Source organism: Oncorhynchus masou, unplaced genomic scaffold, assembly GCF_036934945.1.
Source record: "Oncorhynchus masou masou isolate Uvic2021 unplaced genomic scaffold, UVic_Omas_1.1 unplaced_scaffold_1821, whole genome shotgun sequence".
Taxonomy (NCBI): Eukaryota; Metazoa; Chordata; class Actinopteri; order Salmoniformes; family Salmonidae; genus Oncorhynchus; species Oncorhynchus masou.
The window spans coordinates 72039-100000 of NW_027008336.1; the positions used below are offsets into that span (position 1 = coordinate 72039).

General features: G+C 42.1%; 2 protein-coding genes across 7 annotated transcripts in view; both read right to left on the bottom strand.

Moving 5' to 3' along the window:
* Positions 1-211: 211 nt before the first annotated feature.
* LOC135532334 (ras-related protein Rab-3B-like) lies at positions 212-18257 on the bottom strand. 2 transcript variants are annotated; one of them, XM_064959906.1, is made up of 5 exons: positions 17921-18257; positions 16929-17153; positions 3869-3987; positions 3582-3706; positions 212-2542 (listed from the first exon to the last, which is right to left on the bottom strand). In XM_064959906.1, the coding sequence occupies exons 2-5, from the start codon at positions 17151-17153 to the stop codon at positions 2352-2354; spliced, it is 660 nt and encodes a 219-aa protein (XP_064815978.1). In that variant the 5' UTR covers positions 17921-18257; the 3' UTR covers positions 212-2351. The 2 variants fall into 2 exon arrangements, with proteins under 2 accessions (XP_064815978.1, XP_064815976.1); XM_064959904.1 differs by lacking the exon at positions 17921-18257 and having other exon boundaries at positions 16929-17395.
* A 1921-nt stretch (positions 18258-20178) lies between these two features.
* Positions 20179-27962, bottom strand: part of LOC135532332 (ATP synthase mitochondrial F1 complex assembly factor 1-like) — an 8458-nt gene continuing 674 nt past the window's right edge. Inside the window, exons 2-11 of one of the 5 annotated variants that reach the window (XM_064959900.1) lie at positions 27672-27791; positions 25980-26051; positions 25529-25637; positions 23448-23501; positions 23248-23310; positions 23079-23129; positions 22944-22991; positions 22420-22515; positions 21271-21378; positions 20179-20904 (exon numbers count right to left, since the gene is read on the bottom strand). In XM_064959900.1, the coding sequence (XP_064815972.1) occupies positions 20725-20904; positions 21271-21378; positions 22420-22515; positions 22944-22991; positions 23079-23129; positions 23248-23310; positions 23448-23501; positions 25529-25540 (612 nt within the window). In that variant the 5' untranslated portion in view covers positions 25541-25637; positions 25980-26051; positions 27672-27791 and the 3' untranslated portion in view covers positions 20179-20724. Of the gene's footprint in view, positions 20905-21270; positions 21379-22419; positions 22516-22943; positions 22992-23078; positions 23130-23247; positions 23311-23447; positions 23502-25528; positions 25638-25979; positions 26052-27499; positions 27569-27671; positions 27792-27962 lie in introns of all 5 variants that reach the window. The other 4 variants (XM_064959903.1, XM_064959901.1, XM_064959902.1 and 1 more) reach the window with 4 other exon arrangements.

The window sequence follows — 27962 nt, forward strand, 5'->3', positions numbered from 1 at the left end:
AGAAAGAGAGGCAGGGCTACGCGAGCGGTCCTGGTTATACCGAGATAACCTGAAGTACCTATAGTGCCCTGTCCAATCCAGGGAACGGGACGCTAACCACCTCTAGCACCCCGCTGCCGGCCAAGGGGCGGGGCTGAAGGTTTCGTATCGCGACAGTTTAACTGATTGTACAGAATTGAAAAGCCCATTCGTGATAAATGGAATCAATGAATTAAAGTAGAGTTGTGCTTTTTAATATACTAAATTGCATTTATAATATACTAACATCCACAAAATGTTGTACAATCACTTTGTGCTTTTCTCCCACTTTGTCTAGGAGTTCACTGTAACAACAAGTTCACATTAATGGTCTATATTTCTTCCCATAATACAGCATCAAAATAAATTCAGCAAACACCATTATAGATTTGAACTATGATTTACAAATTCACATACTAAATCATTATATTAAGACATTTAAACATAAAACTGAAAATACACATGGTGGGAAGCTACACTTAAAAACGTGCTACTTTGCAGAATATGTTTAAGATTTTGCCATTGTTTTTTTTTAAGCAGAACATTTTAAAATATAATTTTCTGTCTCTTCCATTTCACAATGTTTTTTGATGTTGACATGTACCTCTGCCCAAGTTACATGATACACAAATGAAACCGTTACAACTGAACACTCAGTTATGTGCCATACACAACAATAGACTGCTTTGCTCTCTAAAACACACACATTTTCATGAAATAAACACTGTACATAAACATGGCTTACATAACGGCCAGGAGATGATATTAGCTGAAGGATAAAGAGTGTGCTCTCCAATGAACATCTATATTCTATATAGTCCCTCAGAATGTCAGAACTGCCTGTACATGGCATTGGCTTAGTGTTGGTGGTGAAAGACGTATTGGACATCTTGCCATGTCAACAGTGTACCATTGTTACTACCTCTTCAAGAGACAGTTGCACTGCATATTGTTAAGACTCAAACATCTACAGGGAAGATTGTTACCCACTGGGCAAAAACTGGTTGAATCAATGTTGTTTCTACATAATTTCAACCCCAAACATATATGTGATGATGTTGAATCAATGTGGAAAACTGATTTGATTTGCAAAAAGTCATCAACATAAGGGCATTTATATATATTTCCTATCCAACTTTTAACCTAAATCCAATATCATGGTGAATTTGTTGATTTCACGTTAGTTGACAACTCAACCAAATGTAAATCAAAACTAGATTGAACTGATGTCTGTATCCAGTGGTTAGTTTGTCTTCGCTTTAGTGCTTGTAAAGGACGGTCAACAAGAGCACTAAACCAAATTATTCTGAATTTGAAGACTATGTAGCTATCGAGGCTCGTCTCCTAACCCGTGTAAACTTGTAATGCAAACTGATGTGGTCTTGTGTTTCTTTGTGCGGTGGTGAAGCCACTTTTTGGAGGATAGAGGCAATGCTGTGCTTACCTGTATACCCTGCTTAGTGTTCCCTGACCTCTGAACCAGCTGGAGGTCAAGGCGACAGGGGGGAAACATATGTAAATAGTCGTAGTAGTGGTAGTTATTGATGGTAGTAGTTTTTGGTGGTAGTGGTAGTAGTAGTGGTTATTGGTAGCTTGATAAATTACATTGTATAGTTGGCTACCTTTTTGGAAAGAGGTTTGTGGAACTTGTATTAGCTTTACAGGGAGTTGGGAAAGAACAGTAGTGGAATGCTACCTGTCCCAGACCTGCTGTTTTCAACTCTCTAGAGACAGCAGGAGTGGTAGAGATACTCTTTGTGATCGGCTATGACAAGCCAACTGACATTTACTCCTGAGGTGCTGACTTGCTTCACCCTCGACAACTACTGTGATTATTATTATTTGACCATGCTGGTCATTTATGAACATTTGAGCATCTTGGCCATGTTCTGTTATGATCTCCACCCGGTACAGCCAGAAGAGGACTGGCCACCCCTCATAGACTGGTTCCTCTCTAGGATTCTTCCTAGGTTTTGGCCTTTCTAGGGAGTTTTTCCTAGCCCCTATGCTTCTACACCTGTATTGCTTGCTGTTTGGGGTTTTAGGCTGGGTTTCTGTACAGCACTTTGAGATATCAGCTGATGTACGAAGGGATATATAAATAAATAAATTTGATTTTGATTTGAATGGCAAGTATCGTAGTGGAGAACTGAGGGGCCAAATCAGTAGTAGCTCACTCATACTATAGGGCCAACCCCAACCGCACGGTGCTGGCTCGGACAGTTTCTATTCAAATGGTATTTTCCAGCATGGTTCCAGCAACTATGGTAGAAGCGTAACCAGGCCAGCCAAGTACGGCTCGGCATGGCTTGGCTCAGCCCTATAAGTGTGAGTCAGGCACAGGTGCACTTCTGAGGTAACTGGGGGGGCTTGTCGGTAAGTCTGGTAGTCTTGACGCCGGGGACCATGGGTGGCTCCACGTCCACTCGCTCGGACATCTTGACGCAGATGATGTCGACCAGCCGCTCAAACACCTGGCGGACATTAATGTTCTCCTTGGCGCTGGCCTCGTAGTACTCGAACCCTGCACACAGACAGGATGAGTACATACAGTATGGTGAGTACATAGCTCTGGTCCAGGGCGTTAGTGTGCGTTCCTCTAATAAGTTAGTAGTGGAATGCACACTAACACCAGAGCTATGTGAGGACACGGCATACTAAATATTACACAGGTTATACCATGCTGTGTACCAAGTACGAACACGCTCCAGGATTCGATAAGATACCCTCAACAGTGGTCACACTTCAGCCAACCGTTCAACATTTGAGAGTAAGAAGCTAACACAAAGCCTCGTAGAAATTAAATGTAAATAACGGTGCATCTGTAACTTTCTCACTCATCATATTTCACAATTCATTCAGGACTATCCATTATCATGGAAGCTTCCACATTAATGTAGAAGTGTTTAGAAACATATTCTATTCTTATTTACAATAAAAGTGACTCCAAGATGACACAATAGATTATTGGGCACAAAATAATCTGAAACACAACCAAAATAAACAGCAAATGCACACAATGAAGTATTTGTGTGCTAGGAATATGGGACCAAATACTAAACGTTTTTACTACTTTAATACACATAAGTGATTTTGTCCCAATACTTTTGGTCCCCTAAAATGGGGGGGTCTATGTAAAAAAAAAAAGTGTTGTAATTTCTAAATGTTTCACACGATATGAATGAAAATGCCCTTAAATGAAAACGGACAGTCTGCACTTTAACCTCATAGTCATTTTTGGATTTCAAATCCAAAACTTTCGAGTATAAAGCCAAAAGACAAATGGCTTCACTGTCCCAATAAGGGCACTGTATAGCCCCAGGGGATAAATCTTTCTTGTGTATTACTCATTTATTCTTCATTCATACTAGAATAGAGTAGAGTAGACACCATTTTGTTCACCACCACAATTCCTCAGTGTGGTTTCAATTAAGATCTCACAAACATGGAATCTTGTCCTGGCCAGAAATACCATGCAGGTCAGCACTGCTATAAGGCGAAATAACATGAATTTCAGCAGAAGGACAGCCTCGACAATATGATAATCCAGGCAATTAACTCACCTAATTGGTCAGCCAAGTGCTTCCCCTTCTCTGTGGGCACCACCCTCTCCTCGCCCACATCACACTTGTTGCCCACCATGATGACCTGAGCGTTATCCCACGAATAGGTTTTTATCTGGGTAGCCCTGAAACACACACACACACACACACACACACACACACACACACACACACACACACACACACACACAATCAGTGTCTTCTCCAGTGGTGAGTAATGAAAGCAGCAAAGGAAGCCATTTGAGAGTATTGAGAGACATCCCTGGTGTCTCAGTCAGCAGACCCACCAGTCCTGCACAGCGTTGAAGGACTCTTCATTGCAGATGTCGTACATGAGGATGAAGCCCATAGCTCCTCTGTAGTAAGCGGTGGTGATAGTCCTGTACCTCTCCTGCCCTGCTGTATCCTAGGAGAGACAAAGGCATATTAATATTGTTCAATGTTCATATAGCATCTTATGATAATAAAGAAGCTTTCAGTGCTGTGTGAAAGAACCACTGTATAAGAGTAAAAAAACATGTTAGAAAACTGCAATGGTACAGGACAATATTATAGGTTGGCATTTATTGAGAAGACTCATGTACTGGAAGCAGCTCTGCAAAGTGGTCACTAGATAGCACAGCCACAAAGTCAACACGTCTGATTTTTAAACCTAACCACACTGCTAACCCTAATCCTAAACTTAAATTAAGACCAAAAAGCACATTTTGGTTTTCATACATTTTGACTTTGCATCTTGCCCATCTAGCAGAAACTCGTGACAATAAACGTCAACCTTCCAATGACACAGGAACTGCCATCGACAGAATGGTTTGCTATGGGACACAGATCTTTGTCAAAGGGACTGACTGTAACTGGGGGACATTAAGACATGTTAACGGGAGTTGGGGGGTTAAAGGAGGCTTGGATGGAAAATGACACCAATACCCTTATCTGGAATCTTCCAAATCTAGGCTTATAACCACGCAGGAGCTGTTGCCTGGGAAAATCCCAAGACACAGACGCTACATCTGTGAAATGCCAGAATAACCACCGGGATTGTCAAACTCACGCTTTTCTCACCTCAACTCATGGCACGTGAAACATGTGGAAGTTACAATGTCACATTGATCAGAACAGTAGCAGTTGCATGGCCAAGCTCTCGGCTTGCCACTTATCATTTAAGATCACAGTATACTTGGTCGCGCTGCTAACGGCGATCTGTAGTGATGGACTGTGAACCCAAGGCATGTATCAAGCATCTTAGCATCTGGATCAGCCCCACCTGGATATGTAATCTTATTAAAACCTGTTATGGCTAGATGTCCCGCTAGCGGCACACCTCGACGAAATCCGGTGAAATTGCAGTGTGAAATTAAAATTACAGAAATATAAATATTTAACACTCATGAAAATACAAGTGCTATACATCAAAATAAAGCTTAATGTCTTGTTAATTCAGCCGCTGTGTCAGATTTCAAAAAGGCTTTACGGCAAAAGCACACCGTGCGATTATCTGAGGACAGCGCCCCGCATACAAAAGCATGTAAAACATATTTCAACCAGGCAGGTACGCCACGAAAGTCAGAAATAGTGATATAATAAATGCTGTTGGCACTCCAAAAGGTCCCAGAATCATCACAAATGGTCCTTTTGTTCGATAATGTCCCCCCAAACCCAGTTTAGCTGGCGTGCTTCAGTCAATAATACACACAGTTTCCCTCCATCAAAATGCATACAAAATGAATCTCAAACGTTACTAATAAACAAGTCAAACAACATTTATAATCAAACCGCAGGTACCCTAATATATAAATAAACGATAAAGATGGAGAATCGTTATTGTCTTTACTGGAGAAAAACAACAAAGAACGTGCTCTCATCCACCCACATGAAAACACTACAGCCAAAATGGGAGCCACCTTGAAAAACTACAAATTCTAGCTCATTTGTCCAAAAACAAGCCTGAAACTCTTTCTGGAGACTGTTGATATCTAGTGGAAGCCCTAGGAACTGCAATCTGGGAGGATTTTGCCTCATAATAAAAATGACAGCCATAGGAAACAGTGGTAGGGTGAAAACATTTTTAGGGGGGTGATGGTTTGTCCTCGGGGTTTCACCTGCCATATCAGTTCTGTTATACTCACAGACATACTTTCAACTTTAGAGTGTTTTCTATCCATATCTACCAATTATATGCATATCCTAGCTTCTGGGCCTGAGTAACAGGCAGTTTACTTTGGGCTGCTTTTCATTGGGACGTCAAAATACTGCCCCCTGCCCAAAGAGGTTTTAACGGGAGCTAAAAGGCAGCATTTATCCTAAATAAGCAGTCCTACTCTGAAATGCTTGATACGGCCTCTGAGGTTTCTGATCACTTGACATCATCTGTGCCCCAGATTTTTTTTATTGTAAGGAAAGGACAGGTTTGAATGTGTACACGTGCACTCAGTGGGTGCCATCCATATCAATGACCTGTTCCCAGATCTGTTAGTGCTGTATATAGTCAACTCCTATGGTCATACAAACAAAATACAGGGACATGGCTACCACACCAAACTCTCCCTAATCGTAATAAGACTAAACCTAATCTGATAAAAGACTCAATGACTCACCCATCTATTGATACCAATGACGGATCCACTGATCTCTCCCCAGTTCTCCCCATCTGTGCTTGTCATGATTGCCATCAATGTGACTTTCAGAAGTGTCTATCTTATCTGTCAGTCCCTATGGCAGCTCAGACTCTTCCTAACATAACTGTTTAATCTTGATTGCAGAATGTAACAATGGCTGTTTTTCCCCGTCTAAATATAGAAAGCAAATTTTCCAGTAATGCTGATTTGTTGCTGCTTTGCTGCCTCTGTGTCCATTCGTTTGATTAATGCACATAAGCAAGCATATGTGTAGGACAAAGCCTAGCACTTTGTCCTGATCTAATTAATGCAGATTTCATATTCATAGACATAGGCTCCACCTTCGTGACCAAACACAATGGTTTAACACGAACAACGATGCGTTGTGTTTTTACTAGGAATGATGTAATGCCTTGCGGTCGGAGGCCGAGCAGTTGCCATACCAGGCAGTGATGCAACCAGCTCTCGATGGTGCAACTGTAGAACCTTTTGAGGATCTGAGGACCCATGCCAAATCTTTTCAGTCTCCTGAGGGGGAATAGGTTTTGTCGGGCCCTCTTCACGACTGTCTTGGTGTGCTTGGACCATTCTAGTTTGTTGTTGATGTGGACACCAAGGAACTTGACACTCTCAACCTGCCCCACTACAGCCCCATCGATGAGAATGGGGGCATGCTCGGTTCTCTTTTTCCTGTAGTCCACAATCATCTCCTTTATCTTGTGCCTGGTCTTTAACACGGGTCTCACCGTTTACACCTCGCTCTTTTGTTTGGGTGGAGAAATAAAAAAAACTATTTCGTATTCCTACGCTTGTCTCCTATCATTATCCATCTTGACACAAGTGTTTTAATTAATACTTTTAAGTGCTATCCTCTTGAGTCCACATTGTACATTTTACCCCCAAAAACTCAATTCAATCCCTGGGAGACAGTAAAACAACATGTAGCAGGCCGCATACCACTTCAGTAAAACATTTGTCCGGATGTGTTGCCACCTTCCACCAGACCTGGGTTGAAATATTACTATTCATCCTGGCCCTGGGGGTCTAGCGTCCTGTGGAATGTCACTCTGGCCCTGGGGGTCTAGCGTCCTGTGGAATGTCACTCTGGCCCTGGGGGTCTAGCGTCCTGTGGAATGTCACTCTGGCCCTGGGGGTCTAGCGTCCTGTGGAATGTCACTCTGGCCCTGGGGATCTAGCGTCCTGTGGAATGTCACTCTGGCCCTGGGGGTCTAGTGTCCTGTGGAATCTCACTCTGGCCCTGGGGGTCTAGCGTCCTGTGGAATGTCACTCTGGCCCTGGGGGTCTAGTGTCCTGTGGAATGTCACTCTGGCCCTGGGGGTCTAGCGTCCTGTGGAATGTCACTCTGGCCCTGGGGGTCTAGCGTCCTGTGGAATGTCACTCTGGCCCTGGGGGTCTAGCGTCCTGTGGAATGTCACTCTGGCCCAGGGGGTCTAGCGTCCTGTGGAATGTCACTCTGGCCCTGGGGGTCTAGCGTCCTGTGGAATGTCACTCTGGCCCTGGGGGTCTAGCGTCCTGTGGAATGTCACTCTGGCCCTGGGGGTCTAGCGTCCTGTGGAATGTCACTCTGGCCCTGGGGGTCTAGCGTCCTGTGGAATGTCACTCTGGCCCTGGGGGTCTAGCGTCCTGTGGAATGTCACTCTGGCCCTGGGGGTCTAGCGTCCTGTGGAATGTCACTCTGGCCCTGGGGGTCTAGAGTCCTGTGGAATGTCACTCTGGCCCTGGGGGTCTAGCGTCCTGTGGAAGATCACTCTGGCCCTGGGGGTCTAGCGTCCTGTGGAATGTCACTCTGGCCCTGGGGGTCTAGCGTCCTGTGGAATGTCACTCTGGCCCTGGGGGTCTAGCGTCCTGTGGAATGTCACTCTGGCCCTGGGGGTCTAGCGTCCTGTGGAATGTCACTCTGGCCCTGGGGGTCTAGCGTCCTGTGGAATGTCACTCTGGCCCTGGGGGTCTAGCGTCCTGTGGAATGTCACTCTGGCCCTGGGGGTCTAGCGTCCTGTGGAATGTCACTCTGGCCCTGGGGGTCTAGCGTCCTGTGGAATGTCACTCTGGCCCTGGGGGTCTAGCGACCTGTGGAATGTCACTCTGGCCCTGGGGGTCTAGCGACCTGTGGAATGTCACTCTGGCCCTGGGGGTCTAGCGTCCTGTGGAATGTCACTCTGGCCTTGGCATAGTCCACACAAAGCCAATAATAAATGTTTCACTACGATTCTGCAGCTGAGTGGGGTGTGTCATGTCGGAGCTCTGCGGGTCGGTGGACCCCTGGGGTCGGGGCGGGACGACCAAGTTAAATTATGTGCAGAACAGGGTTCAAATACATATGTATTTCAGTATCTGGTATTTGAAATGCTTTTCTGTGTATTTGACTAATTTCAAATACACAGCCCAAAACAGGTGCTTTGTTTGCGTATTTGAGTGTAAATGCCATGCTCTTTTCAAGTACCATTGTCGGATGCCTGGGTTGAATGCATGTTAGTGTATTTTAGTTAGTTTTACAGTGCATTCGGAAAGTATTCAGACCCCTTGACTTTTTCCACATTTTGTTACATTACAGCCTTACTCTAAAATGGATGAAAAAAAAACATTTATCATTAAATCTACACACAATACCCCATAATGATAATGCAAAAACTGTTTTTTTTAAAGAAAATTTAGCAAATTCATTAAAAAAAAGAAAGAAATTTAAATAAGTATTCAGACCCTTTACTCAGTACTTTACAGCCTCAAGTCTTCTTGGGTATGACTACAAGCTTGGCACACCTGTATTTTGCGAGTTTCTCCCATTCTTCACTGCAGATCCTCTCAAGATGTCAGGTTATTTGGGGAGCGTCGTTGCACAGCTATTTTCAGGTCTCTCCAAAGATGTTAGATGGGTTCGTGCTCTGGCTGGGCCACTCACGGACATTCAGAGACATGTCCCGAAGCCGTCATCAAGGCAAAGGATGGCTACTTTGAAGAGTCTCAAATATATTTTGATTTATTTAACACTTTATTGGTTACTACATGATTCCATATGTGTTATTTCATAGTTTATGTTTTCACTATTATTGTACAATGTAGAAAATAGTAAAAATTAAGAAAAACCCTGGAATGAATAGGGGGGAGTGATGAGCTCTACAGCAGTCTCACAACTCAATCGCTGGTTGAAAACTGTTTTCTGCCCCTCCGAAAAGTTAGAATTTGTAGATAATTGGCCCTCTTTTTGGGACTCACCCATAAATAGGACCAAGCCTGACCTGCTGAGGAGTGACGGACTCCATCCAAGCTGGAGGGGTGCTCTCATCTTATCTACCAACATAGACAGGGCTCTAACTCCTCTAGCTCCACAATGAAATAGGGTGCAGGCCAGGCAGCAGGCTGTTAGCCAGCCTGCCAGCATAGTGGAGTCTGCCACTAGCATAGTCAGTGTAGTCAGCTCAGCTATCACCATTGAGACCGTGTCTGTGCCTCGACCTAGGTTGCGCAAAACTAAACATGGCGGTGTTCGCCTTAGCAATCTCACTAGGATAAAGACCACCTCCATTCCTGTCATTATTGAAAGAGATCATGATACCTCACATCTCAAAATAGGGCTACTTAATGTTAGATCCCTTACTTCAAAGGCAATTATAGTCAATGAACTAATCACTGATCATAATCTTGATGTGATTGGCCTGACTGAAACATGGCTTAAGCCTGATGAATTTACTGTGTTAAATGAGGCCTCACCTCCTGGCTACACTAGTGACCATATCCCCGTGCATCCCGCAAAGGCGGAGGTGTTGCTAACATTTACGATAGCAAATTTCAATTTACAAAAAAAAAAATGACGTTTTCGTCTTTTGAGCTTCTAGTCATGAAATCTATGCAGCCTACTCAATCACTTTTTATAGCTACTGTTTACAGGCCTCCTGGGTCATATACAGCGTTCCTCACTGAGTTCCCTGAATTCCTATCGGACCTTGTAGTCATAGCAGATAATATTCTAATCTTTGGTGACTTTAATATTCACATGGAAAAGTCCACAGACCCACTCCAAAAGGCTTTCGGAGCCATCATCGACTCAGTGGGTTTTGTCCAACATGTCTCTGGACCCACTCACTGTCACAGTCATACGCTGGACCTAGTTTTGTCCCATGGAATAAATGTTGTGGATCTTAATGTTTTTCCTCATAATCCAGGACTATCGGACCACCATTTTATTACGTTTGCAATTGCAACAAATAATCTGCTCAGACCCCAACCAAGGAACATCAAAAGTCGTGCTATAAATTCACAGACAACACAAAGATTCCTTGATGTCCTTCCAGATTCCCTCTGTCTACCCAATGACACCAGAGGACAAAAATCAGTTAACCACCTAACTGAGGAACTCAATTTAACCTTGCGCAATACCCTAGATGCAGTTGCACCCCTAAAAACTAAAAACATTTCTCATAAGAAACTAGCTCCCTGGTACACAGAAAATACCCGAGCTCTGAAGCAAGCTTCCAGAAAATTGGAACGGAAATGGCGCCACACCAAACTGGAAGTCTTACGTCTAGCTTGGAAAGACAGTACCGTGCAGTACCGAAGAGCCCTTACTGCTGCTCGATCATCCTATTTTTCTAACTTAATTGAGGACAATAAGAACAATCCAAAATTCCTTTTTGATACGGTCGCAAAGCTAACTAAAAAGCAGCATTCCCCAAGAGAGGATGACTTTCACTTTAGCAGTGATAAATTCATGAACTTCTTTGAGGAAAAAATTATGATTATTAGAAAGCAAATTACAGACTCCTCTTTAAATCTGCGTATTCCTTCAAAGCTCAGTTGTCCTGAGTCTGCACAACTCTGCGTGGACCTAGGATCAAGAGAGACGCTCAAGTGTTTTAGTACTATATCTCTTGACACAATGATGAAAATAATCATGGCCTCTAAACCTTCAAGCTGCTTACTGGACCCTATTCCAACTAAACTACTGAAAGAGCTGCTTCCTGTGCTTGGCCCTCCTATGTTGAACATAATAAACGGCTCTCTATCCACCGGATGTGTACCAAACTCACTAAAAGTGGCAGTAATAAAGCCTCTCTTGAAAAAGCCAAACCTTGACCCAGAAAATATAAAAAACTATCGGCCTATATCGAATCTTCCATTCCTCTCAAAAATCTTAGAAAAGGCTGTTGCTCAGCAACTCACTGCCTTCCTGAAGACAAACAATGTATATGAAATGCTTCAGTCTGGTTTTAGACCCCATCATAGCACTGAGACGGCACTTGTGAAGGTGGTAAATGACATTTTAATGGCATCGGACCGAGGCTCTGCATCTGTCCTCGTGCTCCTAGACCTTAGTGCTGCTTTTGATACCATCGATCACCACATTCTTTTGGAGAGATTGGAAACCCAAATTGGTCTACACGGACAAGTTCTGGCCTGGTTTAGATCTTATCTGTCGGAAAGATATCAGTTTGTCTCTGTGGATGGTTTGTCCTCTGACAAATCAACTGTAAATTTCGGTGTTCCTCAAGGTTCCGTTTTAGGACCGCTGTTGTTTTCACTATATATTTTACCTCTTAGGGATGTTATTCGAAAACATAATGTTAACTTTCACTGCTATGCGGATGATACACAGCTGTACATTTCAATGAAACATGGTGAAGCCCCAAAATTGCCCTCGCTAGAAGCATGTGTTTCAGACATAAGGAAGTGGATGGCAGCAAACTTTCTACTTTTAAACTCGGATAAAACAGAGATGCTTGTTCTAGGTCCCAAGAAACAAAGAGATCTTCTGTTGAATCTGACAATTAATCTTAATGGTTGTACAGTCATCTCAAATAAAACTGTGAAGGACCTCGGCGTTACTCTGGACCCTGATCTCTCTTTTGAAGAACATATCAAGACCATTTCAAGGACAGCTTTTTTCCATCTACGTAACATTGCAAAAATCAGAAACTTTCTGTCCAAAAATGATGCAGAAAAATTAATCCATGCTTTTGTCACTTCTAGGTTAGACTACTGCAATGCTCTACTTTCCGGCTACCCGGATAAAGCACTAAATAAACTTCAGTTAGTGCTAAATACGGCTGCTAGAATCCTGACTAGAACCAAAAAATTTGATCATATTACTCCAGTGCTAGCCTCCCTACACTGGCTTCCTGTCAAAGCAAGGGCTGATTTCAAGGTTTTACTGCTAACCTACAAAGCATTGCATGGGCTTGCTCCTACCTATCTCTCTGATTTGGTCCTGCCGTACATACCTACACGTACGCTACGGTCACAAGACGCAGGCCTCCTAATTGTCCCTAGAATTTCTAAGCAAACAGCTGGAGGCAGGGCTTTCTCCTATAGAGCTCCATTTTTATGGAACGGTCTGCCTACCCATGTCAGAGACGCAAACTCGGTCTCAACCTTTAAGTCTTTACTGAAGACTCATCTCTTCAGTGGGTCATATGATTGAGTGTAGTCTGGCCCAGGAGTGGGAAGGTGAACGGAAAGGCTCTGGAGCAACGAACCACCCTTGCTGTCTCTGCCTGGCCGGTTCCCCTCTTTCCACTGGGATTCTCTGCCTCTAACCCTATTACAGGGGCTGAGTCACTGGCTTGCTGGGGCTCTCTCATGCCGTCCCTGGAGGGGGTGCGTCACCTGAGTGGGTTGATTCACTGATGTGGTCATCCTGTCTGGGTTGGCGCCCCCCCTTGGGTTGTGCCGTGGCGGAGATCTTTGCGGGCTATACTCAGCTTTGTCTCAGGATGGTAAGTTGGTGGTTGAAGATATCCCTCCAGTGGTGTGGGGGCTGTGCTTTGGCAAAGTGGGTGGGGTTATATCCTTCCTGTTTGGCCCTGTCCGGGGGTGTCCTCGGGTGGGGCCACAGTGTCTCCTGACCCCTCCTGTCTCAGCCTCCAGTATTTATGCTGCAGTAGTTTATGTGTCGGGGGCTGGGGTCAGTTTGTTATATCTGGAGTACTTCTCCTGTCCAATTCGGTGTCCTGTGTGAATCTAAGTGTGCGTTCTCTAATTCTCTCCTTCTCTCTCTCGGAGGACCTGAGCCCTAGGACCATGCCCCAGGACTACCTGACATGATGACTCCTTGCTGTCCCCAGTCCACCTGGCCGTGCTGCTGCTCCAGTTTCAACTGACCTGAGCCCTAGGACCATGCCCCAGGACTACTTGACATGATGACTCCTTGCTGTCCCCAGTCCACCTGGCCGTGCTGCTGCTCCAGTTTCAACTGTTCTGCCTTATTATTATTCGACCATGCTGGTCATTTATGAACATTTGAACATCTTGGCCATGTTCTGTTATAATCTCTACCCGGCACAGACAGAAGAGGACTGGCCACCCCACATAGCCTGGTTCCTCTCTAGGTTTCTTCCTAGGTTTTGGCTTTTCTAGGGAGTTTTTCCTAGCCACCGTGCTTCTACACCTGCATTGCTTGCTGTTTGGGGTTTTAGGCTGGGTTTCTGTACAGCACTTTGAGATATCAGCTGATGTACGAAGGGCTATATAAATAAATTTGATTTGATTTGATTTGATTTGATGAATAGGTATGTCCATATTTTGTGCTGGTACTGTGATAGTGGTTGGACTATTTGGAATACTATTTGAACCCAGGACTGATTGTGTGCAAGTAAAGAACACTACATTATTATTATTATTAAATGAGTTATATGGAGGCAAGGGGTGTGAACGTTTAAAATAAATTGTGATAGTTTCTTTTTTATAAACGTTAAACTGAAAAACGTTTCTTCATTTTTATTTTTTTATTTTTTTTAAATAACAGTGCCGTTATCACAAAACTATCCCTAACAGGTCCCGATCATCATCATGAATGTAAACATTTTAATTAAACAAATACCTAACGCAACAATGCTGTAATGTTATTTGCCATGGATATAAAGCGCTCTGCACGTCATTGTCGTTAACATTTGGACAAATGGCAGAGTGAGATAGCAGCGAAGTCCTGTTTGGCAACACTTTGAGAAGTTAAATGAAAAGGTGGTGAAATGCAAACTTTACGAGGTGGAAGTGAGCTACAGTGGCAGTACAGGTGCAATGTTTAACCATCTGAAAGGGAGGCACCATGAGTCAAACCATTGCTAGCAGCAGCGTATGCCCCGAACAGACGAAAGCAGTGCGATAAAGGGACTGAGTGAGAAAATCACAGCGCTGATTACAGAAATGATTGCAGTTGATATGCAGACATTGTCAATGGTAGTGGATGTCGGCTTCAATGCCCTGATGGCATATCTACACGATGCCATGTCGGAAAACCGTGATGGCCTGGATGGACATATTGTACAATGATTGCTCTATATGTACAAAGCGAAAGCTCTCAAACACCCCATATGTGGGGTTAAACACGGATTGTTGGGTGTGTATGAACACGCAATCATACATCACCGCAACAACTTCCCATCGATGGGAAGTGGGATATGAAGTCCCATGTACTGACCACTGAGAACATTGAGAGGCACACAGCAGAGAACCTGAAAACACATTAATTACCATCGTTGCTGAGTGAGTGGAAGACAGCAGTAAGGTGAGCGCCACCTGGTTGCCATGACTGCGGTAGATTGAACTGCATCGCCCCCTAGCGGTCATACGCAGGACCATATCTACATTGGGAATTCGCATGAAATTAAGATTTTTTTCTTAGTGTTTAAAGCTACAATATGTAACTTTTTGGGCTACTTGATCAAATTCACATAGATGTGAGTTATAGATCTGTCATTCTCATTGAAAGCAAGTCTAAGACACAGTAGACCTGTTCTATGTGCACAATTTATATGGTTCCCGTTCTTTCGTAATAGCATCTTTTACTTTCAGTTTTGTACATCAGCTTCAAATATTTTTGGTTATTGAAAATATATTTCACAGCGGTTTATATGGTACATTGATTCTATACACTTGAGTACTTGTTTTGTCACATAAATTATGTGAACTATTAGAATTTTAGCTACCATGAAATCGTGGAGTGATTTCTGCATATTTCACCTTTAAACATTTTTTTTTAAGCAGTTTAAACTGTAAAGGCCCAATGCAGCCGTTTTTTTTATCTCAATATCAAATCCTTTTTGGATGAGAATGAAGTACCTTACTGTGATTTTTGACCATTTAATTGAAAACAATAAACAAAAATAGCTTCTTAGCAAAAGCAATTTCTCAAGCAAGAATTTTGCTAGTGTACCCGGTGTGAAATGGCTGGCTAGAAATAAATATTAGGTGGTCTTTTCAAACAGCTCCTACACTAAAAGGGCATCATCATCATTTTCACAGTGTTGTTTTAACCTCATAGTTTGGAAATATATTTAAAAAACACGTTTTTGACTGCACTGAGCCTTTAAGAATTGTTTGACAATGGAGGCTGTGCTGTTGCTGTGTGTATATGTACAGTACCAGTCATAAGTTTGGACACACCTACTCATTCAAGGGTTTTTCTTTATTTGTAATATTTTCTACATTGTAGAATAAAACGATTAAATAACACATATGGAATCATGTAGTATCCAAAAAAGTGTTAAACAAAGCTTTGCACACTCTTGGCATTCTCTCAACCAACTTTGATAATTTGCTTTAGCCTGCCTGGAGTGGCAGATGGACAGGGCTTGCATTTTTTTTTTACTATTCTATTGGTCCAACCAGGCATGCTCAATCCCACACAGATGAACTATTTGAAATTATTTGAACCCAGATCTGCATTCTACACCACTGGTTCTAGAGAAGCACTGGGTAAATAGGCTAGGCAGCAACCCTAACTGTGCTTAGAGTTTGCTGTAGTGGAGCTTGCTGTCTGCTCTCACAGAGCCAGTGATGGCATTACTGTATGTTTTTTCAAGATTGTCGCTGCTGCTGCCAACATCAATCGCGCCGCAGCTGTTTTGAGTGTGACCACACCACATTCTATTTTTACACCTCCAGCCTGGCATTGAAGACGGGCTCAATCTGCACTGATTACCACTCTCGGTTTATCACAAATTGCAATTTACTCTTGCAGTCGAGTCTTCATAGCTCCTCCCCACACCCCCACCGTATACCCTCTGTGGGTTCTTACCCCTCACTCAATTACCTCACAGAATCTCGCTGTTGGGGAGTAATGTGAAGAGCTGCTGCCATGACAACAATCATTATTCAATGATGCAAGCTCACCAGAAGCTTCTGTCTCCCTAGGCCTGCAGGGGAAATACTGTGTGTGTGTGTGTGTGTGTGTGTGTGTGTGTGTGTGTGTGTGTGTGTGTGTGTGTGTGTGTGTGTGTGTGTGTGTGTGTGTGTGTGTGTGTGTAATTTATCTACAATAGTTACAAGGATTGGGTGCAATTGTGAATGTGGAGCTCAAGCCAGAAACAAATACTAAATGGATCAACAAAGCATAACCCAGAAGAGACTGAACATAATAATCATTATGCACATAATAACATGATTATCTATCCTGTATTTAGCCTACTTGTGCGTAATTATTATAATCCTTATGCACAGTGCACTCAAGCCCTGTATTTTGAGCAGTGGACTTTTAGCATGTATAACTAACTGTAGAAGGACCATATAGGCCTAATTGAATGTAATGAAATCATCTTATGTTCGGTCTGATCAAGCTCAGACTGACTGAAAACAGGTGACAAAAACGTCAGCTGCATCACATGGCACATTTATGGTGACATAGATATAGAATAGAACACAATAGAAACATAATAGCTTCAAAATCCACAAGGTGATAATAGATTCAGTTTGAATTGACTTGAGAAAACGGTCTACAACTCACCCATATCTGGAGCTTAACCCTCTTGTCATTCCTGTAGACAGTCTTGACTTTGAAGTCGATGCCCACTGTGCTGACGAAAGAGTTGCTGAACGAGTCGTCTGCGTAGCGGAACAGAAAGCTGGTTTTTCCCACGCTGCTGTTTCCAATGATGAGGAGCTTGAACATGTAGTCAAAGTTCTGGTCGGAGCCATCTCTCTGCCCAAAGCGCTGGTCTGCCTTCGCCATCTGTGGAGCATTCATCATGTGGGCAGCAGACAGACGGGTGGATGAGTCAAGAAAAGGTAGAAGGAGGAAGTGGAGGACGCTATCAAGTGATTCAGTCATTTGCAGGAAACCATGGTTACTGGACAAGTATAGTAGGGCTATAATGTGATGTTGTGGAATGTCGAATCCATTATCAACACATTTGAGTTATACGTTGAACATATTCTAGATCGGATTCTCAGCAATGTCATGACACTTGGAGAAACGCATGTTGCCTAATTAGCCTATAATATATAATTAATAAAAAAATAATTTTTAATACACAAATGGTGTTAACTGGATATATTAGCCTAGTTGAATTTATTTCAGTCATGTGCTAGTTTATTTTGAATGTGTTTTGTCGGCTATGTATGTAGGCTAAATGGTTTGTCAGTGCAAATATTCTGCATTAAAACAGGTTTAAGCCTAGGTGTGCTCCATTATTCAAAACAGAAGAATAAAGCTCTAACTCAAAGTGCAACGTTTATAAGATAGCATCTTCATATAGATAAGCCAGAGACATCCATGTCTGTATACAGCAGGCTTGTGAAACCATCAATGGACGAATTGATGCCATCGTTATGCTTGAGGCACAGGTGTAGCTACTGTGCAAATATATCATTTGACAAGGGAAATTGTCTTAGGCCACATTATGGTACTGCTGTCAGACACAGCGACCGATAGTTACTTCTGTAATTATAAATGTATACGGATAACAGGTAAAATGCCAATACATAATGTTTTATTACCTCTATAAATCTTCTGTGGGTGGTTCTGTTTTCTCGCAGTTCTTTTTTTTCGTTGGCTCGCCTACTGAACTGAGCTGTAGGCTATGCACCTGACGAAGTCAACTCGTTGGCGAAGCGACCTCTTGATTATCGATATGAATCGGCTTCTGACTTAATCTGTAAATAGATTTGATAACCTATAAGGTGATGGGAGTCGAATTGCGAGTGTTGGTGAAAAAATGTCAGAAGCGAAATAATGAATGTTTATCATGCGTTCCTATACTGCTCTACGCGGCCATAAACATTGTCGACAGACATCCTGCAATTTACAAAGGTAATGAAAAGAAAAAGGTCTTAAAAACATGAACTCCGCTGTGAATGAATGTACCAAATTTCTGACAGACACACCTCTATAGGAACAGTAGCCTATCAGATCACCTGACGGCATTAGAGGAATTTGCACGGGTGAGACATGACTCATTCATGAAATACCAATAAAAATGTAGTTATACATGTATTTATAGCCAGTGGTACCAGAGGCAGCTCGAAAGCACCGCGCCATGTTTACATTGATTGAGAAAAGTACACATGCAACCGGAAAAGCATCTATGCATTGTTCATAACCGTATTAACCAGGGTAGCTATTTTGCATGTTATGAACGTTCCTTTTGAATTTATTGTAACAATATATCAGGGCACTAAATAAATGGGTGCAACAGGTGAATGATACTCTATGTGGCCAGTCATACCGCTCAAATTGCAACTATGTAAAATAATGGAACACAGAAATTGTCTAACCATTCTTTCAGTATTACAGTTACTCTACAATATAAACTCAGGGAAAAAAAGAAGCGTCCCTTTTTCAGGACACTGTCTTTCAAAGATAATTAGTTAAAATCCAAATAACTTCACAGATCATTGTAAAGGGTTTAAACACCGTTTCCCATGCTAGTCCAATGAACCATAAACAATTAATGAACATGCAGCTGTGGAACAGTCCTTAAGACACTAACAACTTACAGATGGTAGGCAATTAAGGTCACAGTCATGAAAACGTAGGACACTAAAGAGGCCTTTCTACTGACTGAAAAACACCAAAAGAAAGATGCCCGGGATCCCAGCTCATCTGCCTGAACATGCCTTAGGCATGCTGCAAGGAGGCATGAGAACTGCAGATGTGGCCAGGGAAATAAATTGCAATGTCCATACTGTGAGACGCCTAAAACAGCACAACAGGGAGACAGGATGGACAGCTGTCTGCCCTCGCAGTGGCAGATCACGTGTAACAACACCTGCACAGGATCGGTACATCCGAACATCACACCTGCGGGACAGGTACAGCATGACAACTGCCCAAGTTACACTAGGAACGCACAATCCTTCCATCAGTGTGCAGACTGTCCGCAATAGGCTGAGAGAGGCTGGACTCTCTGAGCCTATTGTATGGCAGGTCCTCACTAGAAATCACCAGCAAAAACATTGCCTATGGGCACAAACCCACAGTCACTGGACCAGACAGGACTGGCAAAAAAAAAGTGCTCTTCACTGACGAGTTGCGGTTTTATCTCACCAGGGGTGATGGTCGGATTCGCATTTATCGCCGAAAGAATGAGCGTTACACAGAGACCTTTACTCTGGAGCGGGATCGATTTGGAGGGTCTGTCATGGTCTGGGGCGGTGTGTCACAGCATCATCGGACTGAGCTTGTTGTCATTGTAGGCAATCTCAACGCTGTGCATTACAGGGAAGACATCCTCCACCCTCATGTGGTACCCTTCCTGCAGGCTCATCCTGACATGACCCTCCAGCCCAACAATGCCACCAGACATACTGCTTGTTCTGTGCGCGATTTCCTGCAAGACAGGAATGTCAGTGCTCTGCCATGGCCAGTGAAGAGCCCGGATCTCAATCCCATTGAGCACGTCTGGGACGTGTTGGATCGGAGGGTGAGGACTAGGGCCATTCCCACCAGAAATGTCCGGGAACTTGCAGGTGCCTTGGTGGAAGAGTGGGGTAACATCTCATAGCAAGAACTGGCAAATCTGGTACAGTCCATGAGGAGATGCACTGCAGTACTTAATGCAGCTGGTGGCCACACCAGATACTGACTGTTACTTTTGATTTTTGACCCCCCTTATGTTCAGGGACACATTATTCCATTTCTGTTAGTCACATGTCTGTGGAACTTGTTCAGTTTGTCTCAGTTGTTGAATCTTATGTTAATACAAATATTTACACATGTTAAGTTTGCTGAAAATAAACACAGTTGACAATGAGAGGACTTTTCTTTTTTTGCTGAGTTTACTTATATGTACAAATATAGTTATGTACGAAACCTCCATTGTACACTCCATTGTTTTGAAAACCAAATTCCTGCAGTTATTCTATCTAAAAATAACAATAATATTTGGAAGGGGAACACCATACACGAAATGGCACTCTATTCTGTGTATAGAGCACTACCTTCCACAAGGGGTCATAGTGCATTACATTTGACCAGAGGCCTATGTACAGTATAGAGTGGGTTGTGGGTTGTAGGCTGGGTTCTGACAGGAATATGAGACTACTGTACAACAGTAAGATGGACAGGGGAGAGGTGAAAAATAACATTTAAGGCTTTGATAAGATTAAATAACATTGATTCATTACATCATCAATGCCCGGGAATTTAGCATAAATCTTGACTGATGCATCTGGTCAACCAGGTCATTAGTGCCAAGCAAAAGACGTCATTCTCGCAAACGCAAGATTGGCGCCAAATGAATGACCATGTGCCAATCCCTTGGTAAATTGGAGCAACATTTCACTGTCTGACAACTCTTGATCTAGTTCCCAGAGGTGAGAGCAGGATTGACGCCACTCTGTTCCAACTCAGCAATCACTGCCATGTGTTTAAAGTCAGCTGGTTTGTGGTTGAAGGTCTCCACCAATCTAAAAATCTCCTGCCGCTGGGTTCCGTAGAACAGCTGCACCTGATTGGCCAAGCACTGAGCCAGATGTACTGTCTGCAAAACAGGAGTATTAGGTTAAAGGCCTTCCCCCACTTGGACCAAACCAAATAAAACAAGCTATAAATTAGAAAAAGTTCTCTGGTAATTACAGTGCAAAAAATACCAGAGGTGAATGACATTGCTGTAATCTACAGAACACCTACTTGAGTAATTACCATTTCACATTGCACAGTTGTTGATATAATTGATTAAATGTACCATGTGTATACAGTAGTGATTAGCCTGTATGAGTAAAGTTTATGTTGAATGTGGAGTATGACTGGGCTGCTGCCTTCTAACATTGACCTCAACATCATTATTTTTTATGGATTTTTAAAGTGGTATTGCATCATGTACAATGGCTTATTAGAAACAGCTTACCATGAATTTAGGGTCCATCTCGGCAGTCATGAGCACTACACCCTTGTCTTTCTGCAGGTCAGAATAGTGGTAGAGGATCAACTGACTGGGGGCGTGCTCTCCCATGGTCTGTGGAGGGGGTCAGGGAAACACCGTTGATATAGTATAGAATCTACACCACAGATAATACAAGTCATCTAGGACTATAATCATATTTCTATACATCATATTACTGAACAACAATATAAAACGCAACATGTAAAGTGTTGGTCTCATGTTTCATGAGCTAAAATAAAAAGATCACAGAAATGTTCCACACGCACAAAAAGCTTATTTCTCTCAAATGTTGTGCACAAATTTGTTTACATCCCTGTTAGTGAGCATTTCTCCTTTGCCAAGATAATCCATCCACCTGACAGGTGTGGCATATCAAGAAGCTGGTTAAACAGCATGATCATTAGACAAGTCAAAAAAGGCCACTCTAAAATGTGCAGTTTTGTCATACAAAACAATGCCACAGATGTCTCAAGTTGAGGGATGTGAAATTGGCATGTTGCTGCAGGAATGTCCACCAGAGCTGTTGCCAGAGTCTTTATTAATGTTAATTTCTCTACCATAAGCGGCTTCCAACGTCATTTTAGAGAATTTGGCAGTACATCCAACCGGCCTCACAACCGCAGACCACATGTAACTACGCCAACTCAGGACCTCCACATCCGGCTTCTTCACCTGCGGGATCGTCTGAGACCAGCCACCTGGACAGCTGATGAAACTGAGGAGTATTTCTGTCTGGAATAAAGCCCTGTTGTGGGGAACAACTCATTCTGATTGGGCCTAATTTATTTATTTCAATTGACTGATTTCCTTATATATGAAATTGTTGCATGTTGTGTTTGTATTTTTGTTCAGTGTTGAAACCTATGGTGTTGTTTGGGTGAGCTAGGAAGAGGGGCTCCCATGTGGTGCAGCGGTCTAAGGCACTGCATGTCCGGCCGTGATAGGGAGTCCCATAGGGCAGCGCACATTTGGCCCAGCATCTTCCGGGTTTGGCCGGTGTAGGCCGTCGTTGTAAATAAGAATTTGTTCTTAACTGACTTGCCTAGTTAAATAAAGGTTCAATTAAATAAAACATTCAAATAGGAGCTATAAGATAAATGATATAGGAGTTACCTGGACATTGATCAGGGACGTGAAATGCAGTTCGTGGTCCGACCACTGCCCCAGGAAAAATTCATAGCCCTCCTTTTGGGGTAACGCATACAGGAACTGGATGTCGGGGAGTAACACATTGTTATATCGGTGAGTGATACCTCTAAATGTTTTTGTATTCGACTATCAGATAGATTAAAACCATTCAACATGAGTTCCAATAGTGGACTCATGAGTATAATATTTCTAAAAAAATAATGAAATGCTGGGTATTAAATCATCTCAATTCACTGTTGTCCATACATTATTCAGGTTGTGGTCAACATGTTATGAAAGCGCTGAATATTAAAGCTTCTCTTTCTTTGCTTGTACAATACTGCCATCAAGTGTCCTTTGATGCATGATACTCCTCAAACAACCACATTTGCTCTGTCACCATGCCACACAAATTGGCAAACAATGTGTGCAATGTCATTGTAAACACACTGCTTTATCATCAACCTTTGAACAAACTACAGTACAGTTCTACTAGGCACAAAGCTTACCACAGGGTTGCACTTAGCTCTGTTGAAAATCACTTCAAAAACGTGGGCCTAAAATAGAGCAAGAATTATGTAATTGTAATTATGCATTTGTTAAACTACTGTCAAAAGTGTTATCTGACAAAATGGCAAACTTACTGGTATGACCGCGCTTATGGTGTCTTTTGTGGCATAATACTGCCTCCAAAGCTGAAAACAAAATGAAAGTTACATAAATGGGTTTTATTCCTCGTACGAAAACATGAAAAATAGCCTTCTTTACATAGATATGCAAGGTTTGAATTACTCTAAACATTTAAACACGTACCTCTGCAATTTCTTCTCCTGACTTATCCTGGATCAAGTCCAAGTTCAGGATAGATCCTAGGGTCTGTGCAAGAAACTTTAAATGGTATTATCCAGGTGGACAGGGTGATTTACCCTCATACAAATCCATGGGCTTTAAAACCTAGTGTAAAGCAGTACACAAAATTTAAATTGTATTAATACACTGATTTGACTTCTCACCTTGTCTTTGGTGAATCTGCCTGAACCATCAGCCTGGTTGTCACGCTTCTCTAACTGCAAATAAGATAAGATTTGTTGCATATAAATGGATGTCAATCAAACATATTGGCACAAAGGCTGTCAGAGCATCTAGGGGTTGGCAAAAACATTGTTTCAGTGTAAAGAATTGTACAACCATGGGACACACTCCTAAGCAGCAGAGGGTAATCCATTACACCCAACAAAAAGTGTTGCATAGGCAAGTCAGTTAAGAACAAGTTCTTCTTTACAATGACGGCCTACCCCGGCCAAACCCGGACCATGCTGGGACAATTGTGCGTCGCCCTATGGGTCTACCAATCACAGCCGGATGTGATACAGCCTGGAATCAAACCAGGGACTGTAGTGACGCCTCTTGCACTGTGATGCAGTGCATTAGACCACGAGGGTCAATATACAGAGCCTTCAGAAAGTATTCATACCCCTTGACATTTCCACATTTTGTTATGTTATCAATTGGGATTAAAATGTAAACTTTTTAAAAACTTTTTACAATCTACACAAAATACTTGAATATCAAAGTGTAAGAAAAATTATATCTACTAATACATCTTGATTAGATAAGTATTCAACCCCCTGAGTTAATACATGTTAGAATCAACATTGGCAGCGATTACAGCTGTGAGTCTTTTTGAGTAAGCCTCTACGAGCTTTGCACACCTGCATTGTACAATATTTGCCCATTATAATTTTTAAACTCATTTACATTTTAGTCATTTAGCGGAAACTCGTATCCAGAGCGTATGCCAGACATCCATTTTCAAGTCTTGCCATAAATATTCAAGCCAATTTAAGCCAAAACTAATTAGGCCACTCAGAAACATTCAATGTTATCATAGTAAGCAACTCCAGTGTATATTTGGCCTTGTGTTTTAGGTTATTGTGCTGCTGAAAGGTGATTTTTTTCCCCCCCAGTGTCTGTTGGAAAGCAGACAACCAGATTTACCTCTAGGATTTTGTCTGTGCTTAGCTCTATTCCGTTTCTTTTTATCCCAAACAACTCCCTAGTCCTTGCTGATGACAAGCATTCCCGTAACATGATGCTGCCATTACCATGCTTGGAAATATTAAGATTGGTACTTAGTGATGTGTTGGATTTTCCACAAACATAATGTTTTGTATTCTGGGCAAAAATAACATTACTTTGGTGCCTTATTGCAAACAGGATGCATGTTTTGGAATATGTGTATTCTGTACAGGCTTCCTTGTTTTCACTCTGTCCATTAGGTTAGTATTGTGGAGTAACTACAATGTTGTTGATACATCCTCAGTCACCATTGGCCTCATGGTGAAATTACTGAGCAGTTTTTTTCCTCTTCGGCAACTGAGTTCAGAAGGAAGCCTGTATCTTTGTAGTGACTGGGTGTATTGCTACACCATCCAAAGCGTTATTAATAACATCACCATGCTCAAAGGGATATTCAATGTCTGCTTCATTTTTTTTTTTACCGTTCTACCAATAGGTTCCCTTCTCTGTGAGGCATTGGTAAACCTCCTTGGTCTTTGTGGTTGAAATTCACTACTCGACCGAGGGACCTTACAGACAATTGTATGTGTCGGGTACAGAGATGGGGTAATGGGGTAAACGTTGAAAAACCTTCTGATACATTGCTGTGTCCGGTCCTCTCACAACCCCTCCAATTACATTGGAACTTTCTCTACTGTTTATCTGGGTGGTTGGTCCAAATGACGCTAGGAATGATTATTAAACTTCTCAAAACGCGGGTATTGGGTTCAGATTCCTATAACCTGAAGCATAACCACACAATCTAAATACACGCCATTAACACATACCAGCCCAGATTGTGCTTACATGGTTGTGCACATGAGTCAGGTGAAATCATGAACCCAGAATATTTAAAAAAAAGAAAGTTTCCTAGCATCATAAGGACCAACCACCCACACAACCAGCTTATAGAGGGACTGCGAGGTCAATTTCCAAAATCAAAACACTGGGTTCTATTAGATTGAAGACTTGCTTGCCATCACCAGTCTGGTCCAAGGGACTAAGGTCAATATAACCTCCGACCTTAGTAACCTACCTCCTGCTCCATCAGTTTGACGAACTCTGATTGTTTAGAGTGTCCGAGTGGCTCCCGTTTAATTTCATTTCGCTTCTCGAGCCGAGCATTGAACTCCTGCGGTTTGGCACTGAAAAAAATAAATAAAGGCTGGTTAGGAAATCCCTAAGTTCAAAACTAAGCTACAGTTCAGCCTAGATATGAAAGACAAAATGGTAAAAAGAACAGTGTATTTTGTAGCAGGAAACATCTCAGAGGAGAGTGACTGTCATGACTTCAGTTAGGCCTTTAATTATCCAGACCAGGACAAAAGACTTACAAGCTCTACAATATCAAGGTTAGCTCTGACTAGTAGTTATTAGTACTGTCACTCAATCCTTGTCCTGGTATGTGCAGGCTTTTGTTCCTGCCCAGTACTTAAAAAAGCAGTGAATTCTCTTGATTAAGTTAGTTGAATCAGGAGGGTAAGTACCAAGTAGTAGAAAGTTCAGATTAGAAGTCTTCTTGGGTCTCAGAAATGAGACCTGCAGAATCCCCACCCAACCTAGAAATAATTTAAAATATATATTTAATATATATAAATATATAATATACGACCAGATCCGACCCAAACATGTCATAGATTAGAGAGACTGGGTTGGGTCTGTATTGGATCCAAATGGGGAGGCAGGTAGCCTAGTGGTTAGAGAGTTGGACTAGTAACCGGAAGGTTGCAAGATCGAATCCCTGAGCTGACAAGGTAAAAATCTGTTGTTCTGCCCCTGAACAAGATGGGCAAAAGAACACACTGGACAGAGGAAGATTGGAAAAAAAGTGTTATGGACAAACAAATATAAGTTTGAGGTGTTCGGATCACAAAGAAGAACATTCGTGAGACGCAGAAAAAATGAAAAGATGCTGGAGGAGTGATTGACGCCCATCAAGCCAATCCAACTTGTTGGAGGTGCATCAGGAAGGATGGGGTGAAAACTCTTCAGATTACCTCAACAAATTGACAGCTAGAATGCCAAAGATCTGCAAGGCTGTAATTGCTGCAAATGGAGGATTATTTGACAAAAGTAGTTTGAAGGACAGAATTAATATTTCAATTAAAATCATTAATTATAACCTTTTCAACATCTTGACCATATTTCCTATTCATTTTGCAACTCATTTCATGTACGTTTTCATGGAAAACAAGGACATTTCTAAGTGACCCCAAACTTATGAACGGTAGTGTATTTCTACAGCTCTGGATACAAACAAGAGACCACTGCAAAATTATCTGTTTCTCTGGCTTTACTATTTATAGGTATGTGTTTGGGTAAAATTACATTTTTTTGTTTTATTCTTTAAACTACTGACAACATTTCTCCCAAATTTATTTGGAATTTAGGAGAAATGTCAGTAGTTTTTTTCCAGAGCTGGATATATCCGTTTTATAGAATTAACCTATATAGTCTTACATTTGGTTTGAAAGAAAAGTCATCCAAGGTACAGCGCCCAGGGAGGACGGGGTCTGGAAAGAGCACCAAAAGGCAACTCCTCCAAATCCTACTACAGTCACATGCATGTAAGACGTTTTAATATTTAAATACTAATCAAAAATAACAGATTCTGATGTTTCCAAATAACCTATCTTTGCCAAACAACTGGTAAAGAAAAATTAGTGGACGAGCTATGCTTGAAATTATACCTTTTTGTCAGAATTGCCGTGATACCATGCCTTCCACACATGGGCACTCACGACACTCAAAAGCACTAACATAATTAAATAAAAAATATGCTATTATGTTTTTATTTTTTAAAATACATTTTCATATTGTTCCCTAAATTAAAAATAATGGATTTCCTTGTGATGGCGTATGTTAAAAATGTAGCCTATTTATAAATAAACACTTGAATTATGTTAATGGTTAATTTTTAGATGAATAAGTGCTTTTGTATTCTTTGAAATAAATATATATTTTTTATCGTATTCTAATGTCACCTAAAACCTTCATAAACAACCACCTGATACATTTTGTGATAGCATTGGAATGTTGAGGCAGGCGTCAGCAGATGCCTCGAGGCCCGGCTATTCTAGTGAATAAAGAAAAACATGTAAATATGATACATTTTTGTTTGCCATTTAGAAATAAAATTATAAACACTGATTTTGGTCTGGTCAGTATTTCACACAGACCTGAGGTGTGTGGCCACCAAACAGGACTCCAAGTGTCAACTTCAGATTTTGGAACCCTGTGTCATCAGGTTGGGGTGGACCCGTGAAGGTCTCTAGTTCAGATAGCAAGCTAGTACTACACTGGAACAAAAAGCCAATACACGCCACACTCAGTTGACCAAGCATTAGCAAGGATGAGAAATCTGCAGCAATCAACATTCATTATAACCCTTCATCTCACGCTGTACCATTCATGTCAAAAGCCAAGATATCGTTATCTAGCTGGGGTGTATTCATTATGCCGATTCTGTT

Coding starts and splice junctions, on each gene's coding strand:
- LOC135532334 (XM_064959904.1), bottom strand. CDS start 17,252: ATGACTGAATCACTTGATAGCGTCCTCCACTTCCTCCTTCTACCTTTT. Junction 3,707..3,868: donor TTCAACGCTGTGCAGGACTG/GTGGGTCTGCTG, acceptor TGTGTGTTTCAG/GGCTACCCAGATAAAAACCT. Junction 2,543..3,581: donor GCACTTGGCTGACCAATTAG/GTGAGTTAATTG, acceptor GTCTGTGTGCAG/GGTTCGAGTACTACGAGGCC.